The 20,423-nt window shown below is 46.9% G+C and overlaps 1 protein-coding gene across 1 annotated transcript in view; it reads right to left on the bottom strand.

Moving 5' to 3' along the window:
- LOC143770270 (circularly permutated Ras protein 1-like) overlaps positions 1-20,423 on the bottom strand; it is a 93,816-nt gene that overhangs the window by 21,876 nt on the left and 51,517 nt on the right. Inside the window, exons 10-13 of the mRNA XM_077259737.1 lie at positions 6,802-6,876; positions 6,311-6,393; positions 5,760-5,945; positions 5,511-5,564 (exon numbers count right to left, since the gene is read on the bottom strand). Of these exons, the coding sequence (XP_077115852.1) occupies positions 5,511-5,564; positions 5,760-5,945; positions 6,311-6,393; positions 6,802-6,876 (398 nt within the window). The remainder of the gene's footprint in view (positions 1-5,510; positions 5,565-5,759; positions 5,946-6,310; positions 6,394-6,801; positions 6,877-20,423) is intronic.

Genomic DNA, 20,423 nt, shown 5'->3' with positions numbered 1-20,423 from the left:
AGTAAGGCGAATGTCAATGCGCACACAATGCTGTATAAATGTCCCTAGCTCTTGTGGTGACTCAGAGCGAGCTAGTTCATCTTTAACAATACTAGACAGACCCCTTTTAAAAATAGGCAATTGTGCATAACTGTCCCAAGTGGTATCTACCGCTAATCTCCTGAATTCAGTAGCATACTCAATAACAGAACATTTTGCCTGGCGTAAAGACAATAAAGCAGATTCAGCGGTTGCACGGCGATTAGGATCATCAAACATTAATGCCATAGCGGCCAAGAAATCATCCAAGTTATTTAACCATGGGTCACGAGACTCAATCATCGGATTCGCCCAGGCGAGCGCTCGTGCGGTCAGCAGCATTATTACACACAATACTTTGGATCTATCATTAGGAAAACGGTCAGCATGCACATCAAAATATAGCATACATTGATTCACAAAGCCACGAAATTTGTCGCGATCACCATTAAATCTGAATGGGGGCAACTTAGGTGGGCTAGCTGGTGGCGGTTGCCCAGAGGGAAAAGTCGCTTGTGCAGCTATTTGCGTGCTTATGTCCTGAAAAGCCCGTCCATACTGGGACTCTATGCCAGCAAGTTTGTTTTCCTGGGCTGCCATGCGGGTGCTTAAGTCCTGCAAAGTCTGTCCAAACACTTGTTGATTGAGTTCAAAGCTTCCAAACTTCTTTTGCAGACCTTCCACATCTTTCTGCAGTGATCTAATTGAGGATACTTGACACGAATAAGTCCTTGCTTAGTCCACAACACAGATAGATATGCTTATAAGGCAGTTCAAATAATATCTTAGCTCAACTAGGGAGGTCTGGGTAATAGTCTCAGGTTCTTGCAGAGCAGAAACAGCTTACATGTCCAGCAAATGCGGATGGAAACACGAGCAGCAGATGAAGGAGGATTACTGGAACTGGTGTATGCAGCAGGAACTCAGAGCAGAGTAGCAGGATAACCCCACAGGTTCACAGCAGCAGGTATATAGCCAGGGAGTCACCAGAGGTCAGGAGCTGGATGCAAGGCAGAATACTCTAGCACAGACTGAAGGCTGGGGTGGAGTTTTATAGCAGGAAGACACAGTGCACATGAGACCAAAGATGCCATCTTGGAAAAGGGCAGTAATACACAAAAAGGTAATAAAAAAATGTTCAGAGTCTTGACAAAGAGACTCTCGATAGGAAAAGAAAGTACTCATCCTCTTATCCGCGTACACAGGGTTTGAATGCCCACATTGCTATACTAATCTCGTTAGAGATGATGCCCTACCGGTTGGTTGAAAGCGAAGCTTTCAAAGACCTGATGGCCTACGCAGTACCACGCTATGACCTACCCAGTCGGCACTTCTTTGTGAGAAAAGCCATCCCAGCCCTCCACCAGCATGTCAAAGACAGCATTGTCCATGCACTGAGGCAATCAGTCAGTGGAAAGGTGCACCTCACAAGATGCATGGACCAGTAGGCATGGCCAGGGACGTTACGTGTCCATCACGGCGCACTGGGTTAATGTGGTGGATGCAGGGTCCACAAGGGACAGCCATAGTGGGACAGTTCTGCCTCGCCCATGGTCTAGGAAACAGTTGGCTGTAGGCGTTCGCCACCCCTCCTTCTCCTCCTCCAGAAGCGAAAGCTCGTCCACAGAGCGCAGTCGCACCACAACTCCATCCGCAGCTGCCAGTGTTGCACACGAGGTGTCCCATTATCGAACAGCTAGTGGTAAGCGTCAGCAGGCTGTGTTACAAATGAAGTGTTTGGGTGACAACAGACACACCGCGGAAGTACTGGCCGAGTACTTGCAGCAAGAAACTCAGTCATGGCTGGGCAGTGTACATCTTGAGGCAAGCAAGGTAGTCAGTGATAACAGAAGGAATTTTATGGCTGCAATAGCCCTTTCAGAACTGAAACACATATCTTGCCTGGCTCACACCTTGAACCTGGTGGTGCAGTGCTTCCTGAAAAATTATCTGGGGTTACCAGCCCTGCTCCTGAAGGTGCGAAGACTTTGCTCGCACATCTGCCGGTCGCCCGTACACTCCAGCCGTATGCTGAACCATCAGCGATCGCTGAATCTTCCCCAGCACCGCCTAATAATCGATGTTGCAACAAGGTGGAACTCCACACTGCACATGCTTCAGAGGCTGTGCGAACAGAGGTGTGCTGTAATTTATTTTTGGGAGGATACACATACACGGGCAGGCACTTGGATGGCAGACATGGAGTTGTCTGGTGTGCAGTGGTCGAAGCTACAAGACCCCTGTCAAGTCCTTCAGTGTTTTGAGGAATGCACACGGCTGGTAAGTGCAGATGACCCCATCATAAGCATGAGCATTCCACTAATGCGTCTGCTGATGCAAAGTTTGATGCACATTAAGGAGCAGGCGGGAAGGAGGGAAGCCTTGATGACAGCCAGCCATTGTCTGCTCAGGGAACTGTCCTGGACGAGGTGGCGGACGAAGAGGAGGAGGAGGAGGATGATGGGGATGAATATTTATGGGAGGAGGATGCTTCTCAGGGGGCAATAGAAACTGGTGGTGTTGCAAGGTCAGGTACAGGGTTGACACAAGTGATGTTGATTTGCAAGAAAGTGTTCCTCAACCCAGCACAAGCAGTGAATTGACACCTGGAACATTGGCCCACATGGCTGAGTATGCCTTGCGTATCCTAAAAAGGGACCCCCGCATTATGAAAATGATGACCGATGACGATTACTGGTTGGCCTGCCTCCTGGATCCACGATATAAAGGAAAATTACAAAATATCATGCCACATGAGAACCTTGAGCAAATATTGGCTACCAAACAAGCAACTCTTGTAGACTGTTTGGTTCAGGCATTCCCAGCACACAGCGGCGGTGATGGTTCTCACACGAGCCGTAGGGGGCAACATGGCAGAGGTGTTAGAGGTGCACAAATCCAAAGTGGCGTTGGACAGAGGGGTTGACCAGGTTGTGGAGTGATTTCGCAATGACCGCTGACACGACAGGTACTGCAGCATCAATTCAAAGTGACAGGAGACAACATTTGTCCAGTATGGTTAGGAACTATTTTTCCTCCCTTATCGATGTTCTCCCTCACAGGTCATTGCCCTTTGATTATTGGGCATCTAAAATAGACACCTGGCCTGAATTGGCAGAATATGCATTACAGGAGCTCGCATGCCCTGCTGCTAGTGTGCTATCAGAAAGAGTCTTCAGTGCTGCTGGTTCAATACTGACCGAAAAAAGGACACGTCTGGCTACCTGAAATGTTGATGATCTAACCTTCATTAAAATGAACCAATCATGGATTTCAAATTATTTGGCCCCATCTTCCCCTGCTGACACGAAGCTTGCCTGAAAAATGTCTTGCTTTTGGCCTCCTCTTACTGACTGCTTCAATTCCTCCATTTGCAGCTGCTGAATGTCCACCATAGGCAATTTTTATACCTCCCTAAATGGGCTGACTTCCCCTACAGGGCCGTGGTCACCACCTGGCGCAAAAGTGCCGTTTGCCTGGACAGGTGGGTGTGCCCACTCTTGGGCGACGGCACTGGCACAAGGTCCCTCATAGTACAATGAAGTGTCTCTGCCGGTGGTGGTGCACAACCAACGTCAGATACACCATCGTAATATGAGGGGCCCTGTGCCAGTACCGCCGCCCACGAGAGATTGTTCCCCCCCAGCTTGAACAGTGCTCTACCACTTGCAATACTTACCTCTCCCTGCTCCACCACTGTGTAGTCTGTGCTGTTAAATCCTTCAATGGCACTGCCAATACAAATTTGTTGAAATGACAGATGAAAGTTAAAATATACAGGGGCCCTGGCCTCCATTTAGACCAGTTAAGACTTTGCGCCTACTACCACTGTCTGCTACTCAGCAGAGGAGCCCACCCCTGTACCTAGCTATGCCACCTGTTTATTTATGAACAATTTTTCGGCAGACATTTAGCCTACTTTATTATTTGGGCCTACTAACTGTGTCTGCCGCTCATTACAGTTGTCCTCCGTTGAACAAAGCAATGCCGCCTGTTTAGTCATGTTACCAATTTTGAACTGCATTTAGCCCACTTTATTATTTGGGCCTATATCTGTATTTCCTCCTCATCCTGCCCATTGCCCAGCCACTGCTAGATGAGTCTGCCAGTACATTGACCCAGACCACTACATTCTCCTTGCACTCTACACAGCCAGAATCTGACCCTGCTGAAAGTCAGGTTCCCCTTCCCGCATACTATACCACCTTACACGGGGACAAAGAGGAAGGTGCAGATGAAAGTGCAGGTTCCTTCATCAGGTGGGGGGGGCATACTCGTTGGCGACGTCACTGGCACAGGGCCCCTCATAGTACGCAAAAGTGTCTCTGCCGGTGGGAGGCGCCACCCGCAGTCAAACACACCGCCGTACTATGAGGGGCCCTGTGCCAGTGCCAATGCCAACGAGTGGGCCCCTACTGCTTGCTCAGGATCACAGCACTTGCAAAGTTGAAATGCTCCACCGCCGTGACGTATTTCACGTTTCCTGGGCCCACGAAAATCTTGAGCCAGCCCTACCCCCCACACAACTTTAGCCAAATGACCCCCAGTTTTCAATGCCTAACTATTATTATAAAGTAAATTAAGATTGAAAAGCTTCAGTAATAAGAATTGATGTTTTTGGCATTAAAATGGGCACTGTAGGTGTTTTCCTGTCCTCCACTCACTGCTGACTTTGATTCCCCATTGACTTGCATTGGGTTTCGTGTTTCAGTCGGCCCCCGACTATTCGCAATAATTGGCCGATTTCACCCGACCCGACTTTTGACAAAGTCGGGTTTCGCGAAACCCGACCTGATTCGAAAAAAGTAAAAGTCGCTCAACTCTAGTGGCAACTACAAAACAGGAAATCTTGCATTTCGATTTTTTTTTTTTCATTTTTGCTTTATAGGTTAAATAAACTTGTATTTAGATAAATTAGACTTTTACGCTTGCGGCGATACCGATTGTGTTTATTTTTAATGAAGAAAAAAGGGAGATTTAAATTTTTTTAATTTTTTTTTTTTCTGTTTAGATTCCTTAGAGTTGCAATCATCCGATGACTTATTCTACATACTTCAATACAACTGTATTTCAATATATAGCTAAAAATAAAGTTTCCTATGAAGCTCAGGTCGTGGCTGGGCTTCACAGAAGTATCAGCATTGCAGTCATCTGCAGTCTATGATCATGTCGCGAGCGATCCGATGGGCACACAAAATGGGTACACCTTAAAATCTGCTGTCAGAAATTGATGTCGGCATTTAAGGGATTAATAGCAGTAACTGGAGCTTTGCAATGTAAGAACTCTGATCGCTGCTGTTACAGGCAGGTGTCAGCTGTATAGCACAGAAAGAGCTCATCTTTTCCTATAATATACATTCTCCATGTCTATCCTTTCTCTTGCTGTTCTTTATTGGAATTTTTCCCACCCCAAATCAATTACTCATGTATTTGTTAAATGACACCAGAGGTGGCGCTCTTCTATAAACCACATTGTGCATAATGTTCTTTACCTCCATTCTTGATTTGTAGACTACATTATAGTCATTGCTCTGCTCTTGTGTCACCTGCAATAGGAGCGTTAAAGAATTACATTTCCAGCACAGCAAAGTTACATTTAGGATTTGCTATACAATACACTGCCTGTCCTTTCTACACAGACTTGTTTCAGACTCCCCAATTTAGATAAGCTGATGAAGGGGAAGACAGCACAAATAAACATAAGGATAAAAAATAAAGAGAAAATGATCCCCAGCGCTCACCTCTGAGGTCACACTCATGCTCCCCGATATATCAATGCAGAAAATGATCATGGTTTGGTCAGCAAATGAGTACTCATTCTCAGACCGGGGGTCTCCGGCATAGACGTCATCTCCCTCTTCTCGGCTCTCAAATCTGGTATCTCCGGACAAGAGATTTTCAGCAGCACAAAAAACACAAGTCCAAGTCTGCGGGAAAAGAATGAATAAAAAACACAATAAAGTGGGAGGTGAAAGAAATGTTACATTTTCTATTAGTCCTTTTTCTGATCTTCATACGTTATTATTTCACTATATGGAGAAAAGTATTTGGACACATGTCTTGAAATCAGGTTTTTCATTCAGCCCCAGTGCCCCCTGGTGTATAACATCCAGCCCCTTACCCCTGGTGTATAATATACAGCCTCCCACCATACTGCAATCTTTTAGAAAACCCTCCCAGAAGAGCCGGAGCCTTATAGCTGCAAATGGGGAACAACTCTACATTACAGCCTATAGATGTAATGTGCAGGGGGCATATACTTTTTGGTCATATCGTGTTTTCTGTCACTCACTTTGGCATTATCCACATTGTTAAGACTCGAACAGGTGGCAGAACAACGGCTGCAGAGTAATGGGGCTTCTCGGATATGATTATCTTAGGAAAAAAGAAAAGTATTGATAAGAGATTATTGATCTGTCAGTAAGAGTCTCACACCGTCACTCATCTCGGTTGCCCGAGGGCCATTTCCAGGTGTATTGAGACCGTTGGGCAACAGAGTCACCGGTGGCCGTTCTTTATTCGAGCCTCAGTTTGACAAACATTGTCCAGGTTCACCCCCATTCCCAAGGCCCTTGGCAACTGCCCAGGTTTGATTGGTACTTTCGACAGCCCCAAAGCTTTCATGAAGTTTATAAAAGTTTCTCAGGTCATATAGCTGCAAACTAGAACTCCTGGGGCAAAACAAGTAGTGATTGCGACTATGTGGAGGTCTGCTCCTGTATTGTTCGTATCATGTGCCGTCCTTTTCTAGAAAATCACAGAATAAATATTCCATCCTCTCACCAGAGTCGTCGACCATCTTTCCTATGTTCAGAAGTAGGATGTTGCAGTTGGCTGGTAGCCGTTCAGTTGGAAGAACTACGATTAAGAAAGATTAAAAAAAACACATATTAACCTAAAACTGAACAGAGGTGACACAAAGACAGATAAAAAATATATAAAAATCTGAAAAATAAAGCTGCACTAATCAAAACTTAGTGTGGGTGCAAGTCTCCAGGTCCACCTGTCAGCTCTCTGTTCCTGCGTGTATGAGTCTTTCAGCAATGATGTCACTAGATTGTGCCTGCTGCGCAGCGTGTCAGTACGCAGAGTGAAGCATCGGGGGAGCGTGGATAGGTGAGATGTAGTATTTTTTTTTTTACTTATTTGTCAGTACTTGTGTGGGTGGATGTGGGGCCATCATACTATGTGAAGGGAGCTGTGGAGTACATCATACTGCATGTGTGAGGCTGTGGAGCTGTATTGTTCATCATACTGTGTGTACGAGGGGCTATGGGATCCATCATATTGTGTGGGCAGCTGTGGGGTCCATCCTGCTGTGTGTGGGGAGCGGTACGGTCCATTATACTGTGTGGGGGACTGTGGGGACATCATACTGTGTGTGGGGGACTGTGGGGACATCATACTGTGTGCAGGGAACTGTGTTGTCTATCATACTGTGTGTGGGGGATGTGGGGTCTGTCATACTGTGGGTATGGGGAGCTGTGGGTTTCATTATACTGTGTGTAAGGAGTTAAAGGAAAAACCTCATAGCTGTAGAACACATGAAATAAAATAAATAGCCGTGGATCATAGGTAAGTGGAGACCACTATGAATCTATAGGTTCTTACATGGATATAATCAAAGGACATAATCGGTGAACATGAAGCGATGGCCGGGGGTCCACCACGGTGCAGGAAGACTACTGTACACAAGATGAGGTGCAAACAACAAAGGGTAGATTTATTGGAAGGCAAGGAACGAAGTGAATGAGGAAGATGCAAACAGGGGTATACAATGGTAAAAGACAACAAGAGTTATAAACGTTATCTTTCCCGTAAAATAGCACGGTGCTCCAACTATTACAGACTCAAAATATGTCTAACCAGCAAATGTAAACAATAAACAAGTGATGATGCTACTCTACATATAACCTCCCTAGCCTTTACTAAGCAGGCCACACAGCTCCCGTGTACTGACTATTGAAGCCTACACTAGGCCCTAACAGGTGCACCAAACAGGAACAGACTCATGGTGATGTTGGAGAATCAGCTCCAGTCCCAGGGGGGCCCCCAGCAGTCTAGTATGGTGGTGCACACGGCTTTCTGTCAGCTCTGTGAAACTTGGTCTTCTCCTTGCTTCTGGATCCTAGGGATGCTCCTGGTAACTGTAAATCCCTTTCTCTGTATCTTCGTGGCTCTCTTGCAGCTATGTCAGGACACAGTTCTTCTCTCTTTCAGCACAAAAAGTCCTCTCTGCAGCAGCCTCAGTTCACACACGCTGCTACAGCTCCACACCTGCACTCTGCCAGACAAGTTCATCACACACCGACTATTGCAGGGGAGAAGCAGAACATTACATCATGCCAGACAAGGGGGTGCAGCCTCTTAAAGCGACAGCGTGTTCATTACTGCCCATAACAGCACCACCCTCTTACATGCCTCTCTTGTTAATGATGGTCATCCTCGGCCATTACAGCATCAGGGTCAAAGTGTAATGGAGGAATGTTCAATGCGGAAACAGCACCTATAGAGGAGGCAATAAAGTTGCAAAAACAGACAGAGCACACAGTTCTACATATCGGACTGGTGGAACCCCTGCATTAGACCTCTGGGATCTCCAAAGCTCTTGGCTGTCAGGCAAGGCTTGACTATCTTCCAGAGGAACACTTGTTGCAGGAGACATTGTGAGCTCTTGTCTGGTCTCGTCCTCGCATGGTGGTACTGGTACATCCATGGGATTACCGTCTCTGTGCGGCTGAGGACCCCCTCCTGTGTCAGGGACGGTCCACCACTCATTATCGATTTCACCATCAGGCATGACAGATTCAGGAAGTGGAGTAGCACCTTCAGGCGACAATGGCATAGAACAGACCTCAGACCGGCAAGGTCGCAGCATATTTCTGTGAAGTACTCTAGGGGCGGATGCCCCAGTCTCAGTCTGTACCTTGTAGACAGGGCCGTTAGCATACACTCGCTCGATAACTTTGTACGGCTGTACTTCCCATCTCTCCCTTAGTTTTCCCTTGGGGCGTTTCTCTCTGACTAATACTCCATCTCCAGGTTGGAGGGGTAACTCTTGAGTCGGTTTGCGGCACGTATGTTCTTTTTCTTGCAGCTGCTGACCCGCCAACCGCCGTATCGTTTGCAATCGTTGCCGATGCTCTTGCCGATGCTCTTTCACCCATGTGGTGACAGTTCGCTCCGTCAGCTCCTCTGGCTTCCAAATTCAGCTCAATGATCTCTCGTCCAGCTCTTCCAAACAACAGTAGATAGGGGGTATAACCCGTGGTGGAGTGGACCCGATTGTTGTAGGTCCAGACCAATTCCGGCAGATAGTCTGGCCAACACGCCTTCTTATCCTCCTCCAACGTTCTCAGCATTTGAAGTAAGGTTCGGTTGAAGCGTTCACAAGCTCCGTTGCCTTGAGGGTGGTAAGGGGTGGTCCAGGACCGCTCGATGCCATACATACGATACAATTCTTCCATCACCTTGCCTTGGAAAAATGCGCCTTGGTCGGAGTGGATGCGCTTTGGGCACCCATACACCCGGATGAAGTCTTGACAGATGGCTTGCGCCGCAGATTAAGCAGTCTGATCTCTAGTCGGAGTGACTACTGCGAACTTAGAGAAATGATCGGTCATCACCAAACAGTATTGCAGCCCCCGGGCCGAGTGTCCCACGAGGAGATAGTAAATCATCAAGACTTCTAGCGGTTCCTTAGTTTGGATGGTTTGGATGGGTGCCCTCTGTTCGGTACTCTTAATGAGGTCACATACTCGACATTGCCGGCAAACCTCTTCCACCACAAACTCCAACCGGGGGCAATACACATACCTCTGTAACCATTGGTAGGTCTTTATGGGGCCGAAGTGTGCTCCAAATTCGTGGGTTTCTTTAGCTACTTCTTGAGCCATTCTTCCTGGGATGACCACTTGCCACCTTACTTCCATATCTTTTAGCTGTTGCCTCTTGCGATATAGCACTGACTCTCGCATTTCCAGTCTATCCCACTGGTGTAACACACTCCTCATTTCAGAGTCCAGATCATCTCTCTCTTGTTTGCCAGGCTTACGCTTTTGAGTTACCCACCATTTCATCTGTCTCAGCCCTTCGTCTTCATCCTGAACGTGTCCCCATTCCTCATTGGTTCTCCCCAGGGACCGGGGTAATGCACAGGCCTCCCTTCTTGACTGGGCCGCAACCATTGGGGGCTTAAACTTATGAAAGTCTGGGGTTTCTTCCTGTTTGAGTTGCTCATCAAGATCTCCCACTGGAGTCTCCACAGTGACTCTTGACAGCCCATCAGCATTTGCGTTTTCGGTAGCAGAGCGATAACGGATGGTAAAGTCGAACTTGGCTAGGCGAGCCACCCACTGTTGTTCCAAGGCCCCCAATTTAGCATTCTCAAAATGGGCCAGGGGATTATTGTCTGTTCGAACTTGAACCTTGGCATCTGTCAGGAAGCCTGCAAACTTTTCTGTCATGGCCCACACCAGGGCCAGGAGTTCTAACCGGAAGGAGCTGTAATTGTGAGGGTTTCTTTCGCTGTCTCGCAGGGACCTGCTAGCATACCCGATGACTCTCTCATGTCCATCCTGTATCTGAGAAAGTACTGCACCGAGTCCATGAAGGCTACCATCTGTGTACAACAGGAATGGTTGATCGAAGTCATTAAGAGGACCCGCCACCTTCACAAAGTCTTTAACAAACCGGCGGTAGTACCCAGCAAGTCCCAGGAAGGCCTGGAGTTCTCTCAATGTTCGATGGACTGTCCACTTCTGGATAGCAGCCACTTTTTCTGGCGAGGGTAGGACTCCATCTTGTGACACTATGTGGCCCAGGTACTCGATCTCTCTCTTGAAGAGGTGGCACTTCTTTGGCTTCACCTTCAGGTTATGAGCCCGCAGTCTTCCAAGTACCTGTCCAAGCCGGGCAAGGTGTTCTTCGAATGAGGCCGAAAACACAATGATGTCATCCAGATAGATCAGAGTAGCCTCAAAATTTAAGTCTCCCAAACACTTTTCCATCAGCCGTTGAAATGTGCCTGGAGCATTGGAGAGCACGAAGGGCATCCGGTTAAACTCGAACAGCCCCATGGGGAGGATGAAGGCGGTTTTCTCTTTGTCTTTCTCTGCCACGGCTACTTGCCAGTATCCGCTTGCTAGGTCCAGGGTGGAGAAGTACTTGGCTTTCCCCAACGCTGTCAAGGATTCCTCGATGCGGGGCAACGGATACGAGTCTCGAACAGTGCAGGCATTGAGTTTCCTGTAATCTACGCAGAACCGGATGGTCCCATCCTTTTTCTTGACGAGCACCACCGGGGCTGCCCAAGGGCTCTGACTACTCTGCACCACTCCTGAATCCAGCATCTGCCTCAGTAATGTTTTCACCTCTTGATACATCTTGGGTGGGATCTGCTGGTATCGTTCTCGAATTGGACGAGCTTCCCCAGTCGGTATCTCATGCGTGATGGTTTCATTACAGCCAAAATCTTCGGCATGATGGGCGAATGCGGCCTGATTTTCCCACAGCGTAGTTTCTATTGCTTTCACATGCTCAGGGCCCAGAGCCTTCACATCCACTTCCATTTGGTCAAGGATGACCCATCCACTCCACTCCAGGGATGGCGTCTCTTCGTCCCCTGCAGCAACTGCTAGGGTCCACCCCGCACCTTCTTTCGGTGATAAATACATCTCCTTCTGACTCACCACTTCACCCTTATGTAGGTACACCAGGGCCAGATCTGTCCCTCGTGGCAAGGTGACCTCCCCGGGGCCCACATTCAAAGCTCTTATGGGGACATGTCCTCGCTGGACCACAGCTATAGTACGAGCTATCATGACTTCTTGGTCCACCCCTCTGCCTACCACAGGCTGAACAACCACTTCCAACCTGTCAAGATTGCGGTGAGTCCCCACTGGAAGGTATACTATAGTTTCTCGCTCGGGAGGTAGGATTACAGGTTCTTTGCCAGGGGCCCTGATGACCCCTACCGTCTGATAAGATGGCACACTCTTCTGCGTCCCACAGACGCGGATCAGTCGTTGAAGGGCTTCTTGAGTGGGCTTATGTGTAGTAGCCTTCTTCCAATATCCAGGTCCCCGTTTGGTAAACATAATCCGATCGATTTCATGTAGGATATTCATTCCCAGTACTACAGGCACATCTTCCTTGATAGGCTCAGGGACTAGCAGGATCCCTTTTCTCCCAACCTGTTGCCCACAGATTCGAATATTCATCCACACGACCCTGTGACCGGGATCGGTTGTTGGTTGGCAGCAAACAACCGGATCAATGTCTCTTTTTTTGGCTTGGCCTTGTCCTGGAAATGCTGCTTGAAATACGCTTCCGGCATCAATGTCACTTGTGATCCGGTATCTATCAGGCAATCCACTAGAACGCCTTCGAATTCAGCACGTAGGATGGGGCTCCCAGCAATCAAGTGTTCGTTATGATATGGAGCGGCCTCTCTTCTCGCCTCCCCCGCAGAGTGCCGTACTACTGCGGGGGTTGGTAGTTTAACGGCGGCTTCCGCTGACCTTGAGCATAGTTCCGACAGTCTCTGGCAAGGTACCCCCATCCTCCACATTCCAAGCATTGAATGCCTCCTCCTCCCCGGGGGGTAGCTCGAGCCAGTCCTCGTGCCTCCGATGCCTGATGGAAGGGGGCTTGCTCCCACTGATCCCTTATCGTTGGGGCTGAAGAATGGTTGCATGAGTACGGTGGTTCAGACTGTTGTAATTCCCCCACTCTTCCCTCCATCTGGGTCAGTTTCTCTTGCACGTTGACAAGGGATCGCTGCAAGTCCTGCACCACCTGGACCAGCACCTCCTGATGGTTTGGGTCCCCTCTGGTATTGGCGCCCTGGACACGCATCACCCCAGACGCATCTTCTTTACTTCGGGCCACTGTTTCCGCCAGGATTTGACGAAACGTAAGAGCCGGATCTGCCCGGACACGTTCCGACAGTGCTCGCCTCAAGGATGTGCTGTGCAGTCCCAGAATGAATTGCTCCCGAAGTATCCGGTCTTTAGAGCCCATGCCGCCAAATCCATCCGCCTCCTTTCTCTGCACCTCTGCTAACACTTCTTGCAGTGCTGTTGCATACTGAGAAATTCCTTCTTCTTCCCGCTGCAGCCTAGAGAAAAATTTGGCGCAAAGATGTCCGGCGCTAGCAGTCTCGCCGTAGATCTCTTCCAGGAACTTCACTAGCTCCTTCAGGGTACTGCGGGTGAGTTCTGGTTGTAGGCAGACGTTTCTACGGGCTTCTCCCTCTAGGGCAGTTAACGCAATGTCCACTTCGAGGTCTGGGCTGATGTTATAAATCTTCAGGGTGCTTTGCAGCCGGGACACCCAGTCGGACAGTGGCATATTCTTGCCGTCAAACTTTGATAGCACACTAAATATGGTGCCCATAGGGAGTGTCCTTGCAGGAGTTCCACCAATGCCCACGGCATCTCCATTAACATTAGCATTCCCGCCATTGCTGTCTGCTACCTCCATCATGGTGACAGTACCCTGCTCGCAGCGCCACTTGAAGCAATGGCCGGGGGTCCGCCACGGTGCAGGAAGACTACTGTACACAAGATGAGGTGCAAACAACAAAGGGTAGATTTATTGCAAGGCAAGGAACGAAGTGAATGAGGAAGATGCAAACAGGGGTATACAATGGTAAAAGACAATTTACAAGAGTTATAAACGTTATCTTTCCTGTAAAATAGCACAGTGCTCCAACTATTACAGACTCAAAATATATCTAACCAGCAAATGTAAACAATAAACAAGTGATGATGCTACTCTACATATAACCTCCCTGGCCTTTATTAACCCCTTAGTGACAGAGCCAATTTGGTACTTAATGACCGAGCCAATTTTTACAATTCTGACCAGTGTCACTTTATGAGGTTATAACTCTGGAACGCTTTATCGGATCCCGCTGATTCTGAGATTGTTTTTTCGTGACATGTTGTACTTCAAGTTAGTGGTAACATTTCTTCGATATTACTTGCGATTATTTATGAAAAAAATGGAAATATGGCGAAAATTTTTAAAATTTTGCAATTTTCAAACTTTGTATTTTTATGCCCTTAAATCAGAGAGATATGTCACAAAAAATAGTTAATAAATAACATTTCTCACATGTCTACTTTACATCAGCACAATTTTGGAAACAATTTTTTTTTTTGTTAGGGAGTTATAAGGGTTAAAAGTTGACCAGCAATTTCTCATTTTTACAACACCATGTTTTTTTTAGGGACCACATCACCTTTGAAGTGATTTTGAGGGGTCTATATGATAGAAAATAACCAAGTGTGACACCATTCTAAAAACTGCACCCCTCAAGCTGCTCAAAACCACATTCAAGAAGTTTATTAACCCTTTACGTACTTCACAGGAACTAAAACAATGTGGAAGAAAAAAATGAACATTTTACTTTTTTTTGCAAACATTTTACTTCAGAACCATTTTTTTTAATTTTCACAAGTGTAAAAACAGAAATTTAACCACAAATTTTGTTGTGCAATTTTTCCTGAGTACACCGATACCCCATATGTGGAGGTAAACCACTGTTTGGGCGCACCGCAGAGCTTGGAAGTGAAGGAGCACCGTTTGACTGTTTCAATGCAGAATTGGCTGGAATTGAGATCGGACGCCATGTCGCGTTTGGAGAGCCCCTAATGTGCCTAAACAGTGGAAACCCCCCACAAGTGACACCATTTTGGAAACTAGACCCCCCAAGGAACTTATCTAGATGTGTGGTGAGCACTTTGAACCCCCAAGTGCTTCACAGAAGTTTATAACGTAGAGCCGTGAAAATAAAAAATCGCATTTGTTTTCACAAAAATGATTTTTTCGCCCACAAATTCTTATTTTCACAAGGGTAACAGGAGAAATTAGGCCACAAAAGTTGTTGTGCAATTTCTCCTGAGTACGTCGATACCCCATATATGGGGGTAAACCACTGTTTGGGCGCACCGCAGAGCTTGGAAGAGAAGGAGTGTCGTTTTACTTTTTCAATGTAGAATTGGCTGGAATTGAGATCGGACGCCATGTCACGTTTGGATAGCCGCTGATGTGCCTAAACAGTAGAGACCCCCCACATATGACACCATTTTGGAAACTAGACCCCTTAAGGAACTTATCTAGATGTGTGGTGAGCACTTTAAACCCCCAGGTGCTTCACAGAAGTTTATAACGTAGAGCCGTGAAAATAAAAAAATCGCATTTTTTCTACAAAAATGATCTTTTTGCCTCCAAATTTTTATTTTACCAAGGGTAACAGGAGAAAATGGACCCCAGAAGCTGTTGTACAATTTGTCTTGAGTACGCCGACACCCCATATGTGGGGGTAAACCACTGTTTGGGCGCATGGCTGAGCTCGGAAGCAAAGGAGCGCCATTTGACTTTTCAATGCAAAATTGACTGGAATTGAGATCGGACGCCATGTCGCGTTTGGAGAGCCCCTGATGTGCCTAAACAGCAGAAACCCCCCAAAAGTGACCCCATTTTGGAAACTAGACCCCCCATGGAACTTATCTAGATGTGTAGTGAGAACTTTGAATGCCCAAGTGCATCACAGAAGTTTATAATGCAGAGTCGTGAAAATAAAAAATATATATTTTTTAACAATAAAGATTTTTTAGCCCCCAAGTTTTTATTTTCACAAGGGTAACAAGAGAAATTGGACCCCAAAAGTTGTTGTCCAATTTGTCCTGAGTATGCTGGTACCCCATATGTGGGGGTAAACCACTGTTTGGGCGCACGGCAGAGCTCGGAAGGGAAGGAGTGCCATTTTGGAATGCAGACTTTGATAGAATTGTCTGCGGGCGTTATGTTGCGTTTGCAGACCCCTAATGTACCTAAACAGTAGAAACCCCCACAAGTGACCAAATTTTGGAAACTAGACCCCCTAAGGAACTTATCTAGATATGTGGTGAGAACTTTGAAAGCTCAAGTGCTTCACAGAAATTTATAATGCAGAGTAGTGAAAATAAAAAAATATTTTTTTTTCCAACAAAAAAGATTTTTAGCCCCCAAGTTTTTATTTTCACAAGGGTAACAAGAGAAATTGGACCCCAAAAGTTGTTGTCCAATTTGTCCTGAGTATGCTGGTACCCCATATGTGGGGGTAAACCACTGTTTGGGCGCACGGCAGAGCTCGGAAGGGAAGGAGCGCCATTTTGGAATGCAGACTTTGATAGAATTGTCTGCGGGCGTTATGTTGCGTTTGCAGACCCCTAATGTACCTAAACAGTAGAAACCCCCACAAGTGACCAAATTTTGGAAACTAGACCCCCTAAGGAACTTATCTAGATATGTGGTGAGAACTTTGAAAGCTCAAGTGCTTCACAGAAATTTATAATGCAGAGTAGTGAAAATAAAAAAATATATTTTTTTCCAACAAAAAAGATTTTTAGCCCCCAAGTTTTTATTTTCACAAGGGTAACAGGAGAAATTGGACCCCAAAAGTTGTTGTCCAATTTATCCCGAGTACGCTGATGCCCCATATGTGGGGGTAAACCACTGTTTGGGCGCACGGCAGAGCTCAGAAGGGAGGGAGTACCATTTGACTTTTTTAGCGCAAAATTGGCTGTCGTGTTTGGAGACCCCCTGATGTACCTAAACAGTGGAAACCCCCCAATTCTAACTCCAACCCTAACCCCAACACAGCCCTAACCCTAATCTCAACCCGATCCATAATCCTAATCACAACCCTAACGATAATCACAACCCTAACCCCAAAACAGCCCTAATCTCAACCCTAACCATAACCCTAATCAAAACCCTAAATCCAACACACCCCTAACCCTAATCCCAACCCTAACCCCAACCCTAATCCCAAACGTAACACTAATCCCAACCCTAATCCAAACCCTAACCCTAATCCCAACTCTAACCCTAACTTTAGCCCCAACCCTAACTTTAGCCCCAACCCTAACCATAACTTTAGCGCCCGTCGTCACAAAAAAAGTTCAATGTAACCTTTTTTTTGTACGTCGCGTCCGCCATTTCCGCGGATGCGTGGCCGTAACTCTGCCCCCTCCTCCCCAGGACATAGACTGGGCAGCGGATGCGTTGAAAAACTGCATCCGCTGCCCACGTTGTGCACAATTTTCACAACGTGCGTCAGTACATCGGGCCGACGCATTGCGACCGCCCCGTACCGACGCAAGTGTGAAAGAAGCCTAAGGCTACTTTCACACTAGCGTCGTACTCGGCCCATCGCAGTGTGTCGGGCCGACGTACCGACGCTAGCGTTGTAAGCGCCGCACAACGGGTGCAGCGGATGCTGTTTTTTCAACGCATCCGCTGCCCCATTGTGAGGTGCGGGGAGGCGGGGGCGGAGTTCCGGCCACGCATGCGCGGTCGGAAATGGCGGACACGTCGCACAAAAAAGTTACATGTAGTTTTTTTTGTGTCGACGGTCCGCCGAAGCACGACGCATCCGTCGCACGACGGATGCGACATGTGGCAATCCGTCGCAATGCGTCGCTAATGCAAGCCAATGGAGAAAAAACGCATCCTGCAAGCACTTTTGCAGGATGCGTTTTTTCTCCAACGACGCATTGCGACGGAAGCCAAAAAACGCTAGTGTGAAAGTAGCCTAACCCTAACCCTAGCCCTAACCCTAACCCTAAATTTAGCCCCAACCCTAACTCTAACCCTAACCCTAACTCTAACCCTAACCCTAATTTTAGCCCCAACTTGTCTTCTCCTGCCGGCCGGCAGATGGCAGCAGATGGCGGGCGCACTGCGCATGCGCCCGCCATGATGAAAAAGCCGGCTGGCAGGAGAAGACAGAAGAGGACCCAGGGACCCCGGGTGAGTATGATAGGGTCCCCGAATCCCCCTATTAAATAACTGATCGCTTTTTTTTTTTTTTTTTTTGCGGTCGCCGGTAAACTGTTAATTACCGGCGATCGCAAAGCAGGGGTCGGTGCAAACCGACCCCGATCATGTTCTTTGGGGTCTCGGCTACCCCCGGCAGCCGAGACCCCAAAGAACATCCGGGTGCCGGGCGGCGGGCGCACTGCGCGTGCGCCCGCCATTTTTTCCCGGAAGAAAGATGGCGGCGCCCATGGGGAGACACGAGGAGCACCGGGGGAGGTAGGTAAGTATTGGGGGGCTATTGGGGGCCATCGGGGACCACATTTCTCTGTCCTCCGATGTGCGATCACATCGGAGGACAGAGAAATTAAACGGCAAATCGCGTTTTTTTTTTTTTTGTTGCGACCGCCGGTAAACGGTTAATTACCGGCGATCGCAACTCGGGGGTCGGTAAAAACCCCCCGAATCATGTTCTCTGGGGTCTCGGCTACCCTCGGCAACCGAGACCCCAGAGAAAATCCGACTCTGGGGGGCGCTATTCACTTTTTCCACAGCGCCGTTAATTAACGGCGCTGTGGATTAAGTACCCTTAGCGGCCGCCGTTAAAAGGCGTATCGGCGGTCGTTAAGGGGTTAAGCAGGCCACACGGCTCCCGTGTACTGACTATTGAAGCCTACACTAGGCCCTAACAGGTGCACCAAACAGGAACAGACTCACGGTGATGTTGGAGAATCAGCTCCAGTCCCAGGGGGGCCCCCAGCAGTCTAATATAGTGGTGCGCACGGCTTTCTGTCAGCTCTGTGAAACTTGGTCTTCTCCTTGCTTCTGGATCCTAGGAATGCTCCTGGTAAATGTAAATCCCTTTCTCTGTATCTTCGTGGCTCTCTTGCAGCTATGTCAGGACACAGTTCTTTTCTCTTTCAGCACAAAAAGTCCTCTCTGCAGCAGCCTCAGTTCACACACTCTGCTACAGCTCCACACCTGCACTCTGCCAGACTAGTTCATCACACCGACTATTGCAGGGGAGAAGCAGAACATTCCATCACACCAGACAAGGGGGTGCAGCCTCTTAAAGTGACAGCGTGTTCCTTACTGCCCATAACAGCACCACCCTCTTACAAACATACCATGCAAAAAAAAAAGCGAAAAACCGACAAATAGTCCAACATATAATAAGTAATTAACTTTACTGAGAAATCATATCAATATGGTAAAAAGTAGGGAATACCAGAGGAAAGAAAAGGGCACAACACAAGGGACAAGATAAATGTGCACAAATATATAAGATCATAAATATATATATCAACTAATTGGTAAAAAGTCACTGAAATGGTTATAGCATAAGAGCAGCCAGATAATAGTAAATGAAAAAATTATATATGAAAAAAAAATTTTTTGTATGTATTCAGTGCAGTGGATACGGATAGTGCCAATGCGTAAAAAAAATAGTAACTTTGGCAAATATACCAATAGAGTGCATGGATACTAAAAAGGTTAATAAATACTGCTCAAAAATGAGGTAATATTGGAGATGGCACAACGGTGACAGAGTATGTGATAAATAGCGTAAACTATTAAAGTGAATAAAGTGCAAGTGCTTTGGATATATAGATATAGTAATAATCCTATACTCAAATGATAGTTCTAATATATAGATTGCCAAATTCAACCATTACCTGAAGATGTGCAGGGAGTCCCTTGGATGCGCCCACTCCGACTAACGTTTCGGCGTCATAGTAAAAAAATTTAATTTACTATTACCGGTATCTGGTTGCTCTTATGCTATAACCATTTCAGTGACTTTTTACCAATTAGTTGATATATATATATATATATATATATATATATATATATATATATATATATATATATATATTTATGATCTTATATATTTGTGCACATTTATCTTGACCCTTGTGTTGTGCCCTCTTTTTTCCTCTGCTATTCCCCACTTTTTACCATATTGATATGATTTCTCAATAAAGTTCATTACTTATTATATGTTGGACTACTTGCTGGCTTTTCTCTCTTTTTTGTGTGTAAGGAGTTGCAGTGACTATCACATTGTGTGTAAGGGGTTGGAGGATTCATCATACGGTGTAAGGAGCTATGTGGTATATTACACTGTATGGGGGACTGTAGGGACATCATACTGTGTATATGGGGGCTGTGAAGAGATCATACTGTGTGTTGGGGCTGTATTGTACATCCTACTGTGTGTGTAGCTCTGTAGTCCATACTGTGTGTGTTGGGTGCTGTGGGGACATCATAGTGTGTGTGTGTGTGTGTGTGTGTGTGTGTGGGGGGGGGTTAATTACACTGTGGGTGGGTGGCAGTGGAATTCAGCATACTGCATGGGGAGCTGTGTGGCCTATCATACTGTGTGTGGGGGGGGCTAAGGAGATGTAAGCGGTGTACAGGGACAGTGTAATATTCCCTCCCCCCATGTTAAATGTTACCTTCATGTAAGTGTTATATGTATTGCTATATTTTGCTATGAACATAGGGAAAGCGTTGTACCCTGTTTGGCCCAATAGATGGGGCCCATGACACCGTATCATAATTAGTGGTGTAAATAGTTAACCATAGGAGGA

The sequence above is a fragment of the Ranitomeya variabilis genome, chromosome 4 (genome assembly GCF_051348905.1).
Source record: "Ranitomeya variabilis isolate aRanVar5 chromosome 4, aRanVar5.hap1, whole genome shotgun sequence".
Classification (NCBI taxonomy): domain Eukaryota; kingdom Metazoa; phylum Chordata; class Amphibia; order Anura; family Dendrobatidae; genus Ranitomeya; species Ranitomeya variabilis.
The sequence above is the reverse complement of the archived record's forward strand: the minus strand, read 5'-3'. Positions and strand labels throughout refer to the sequence as shown.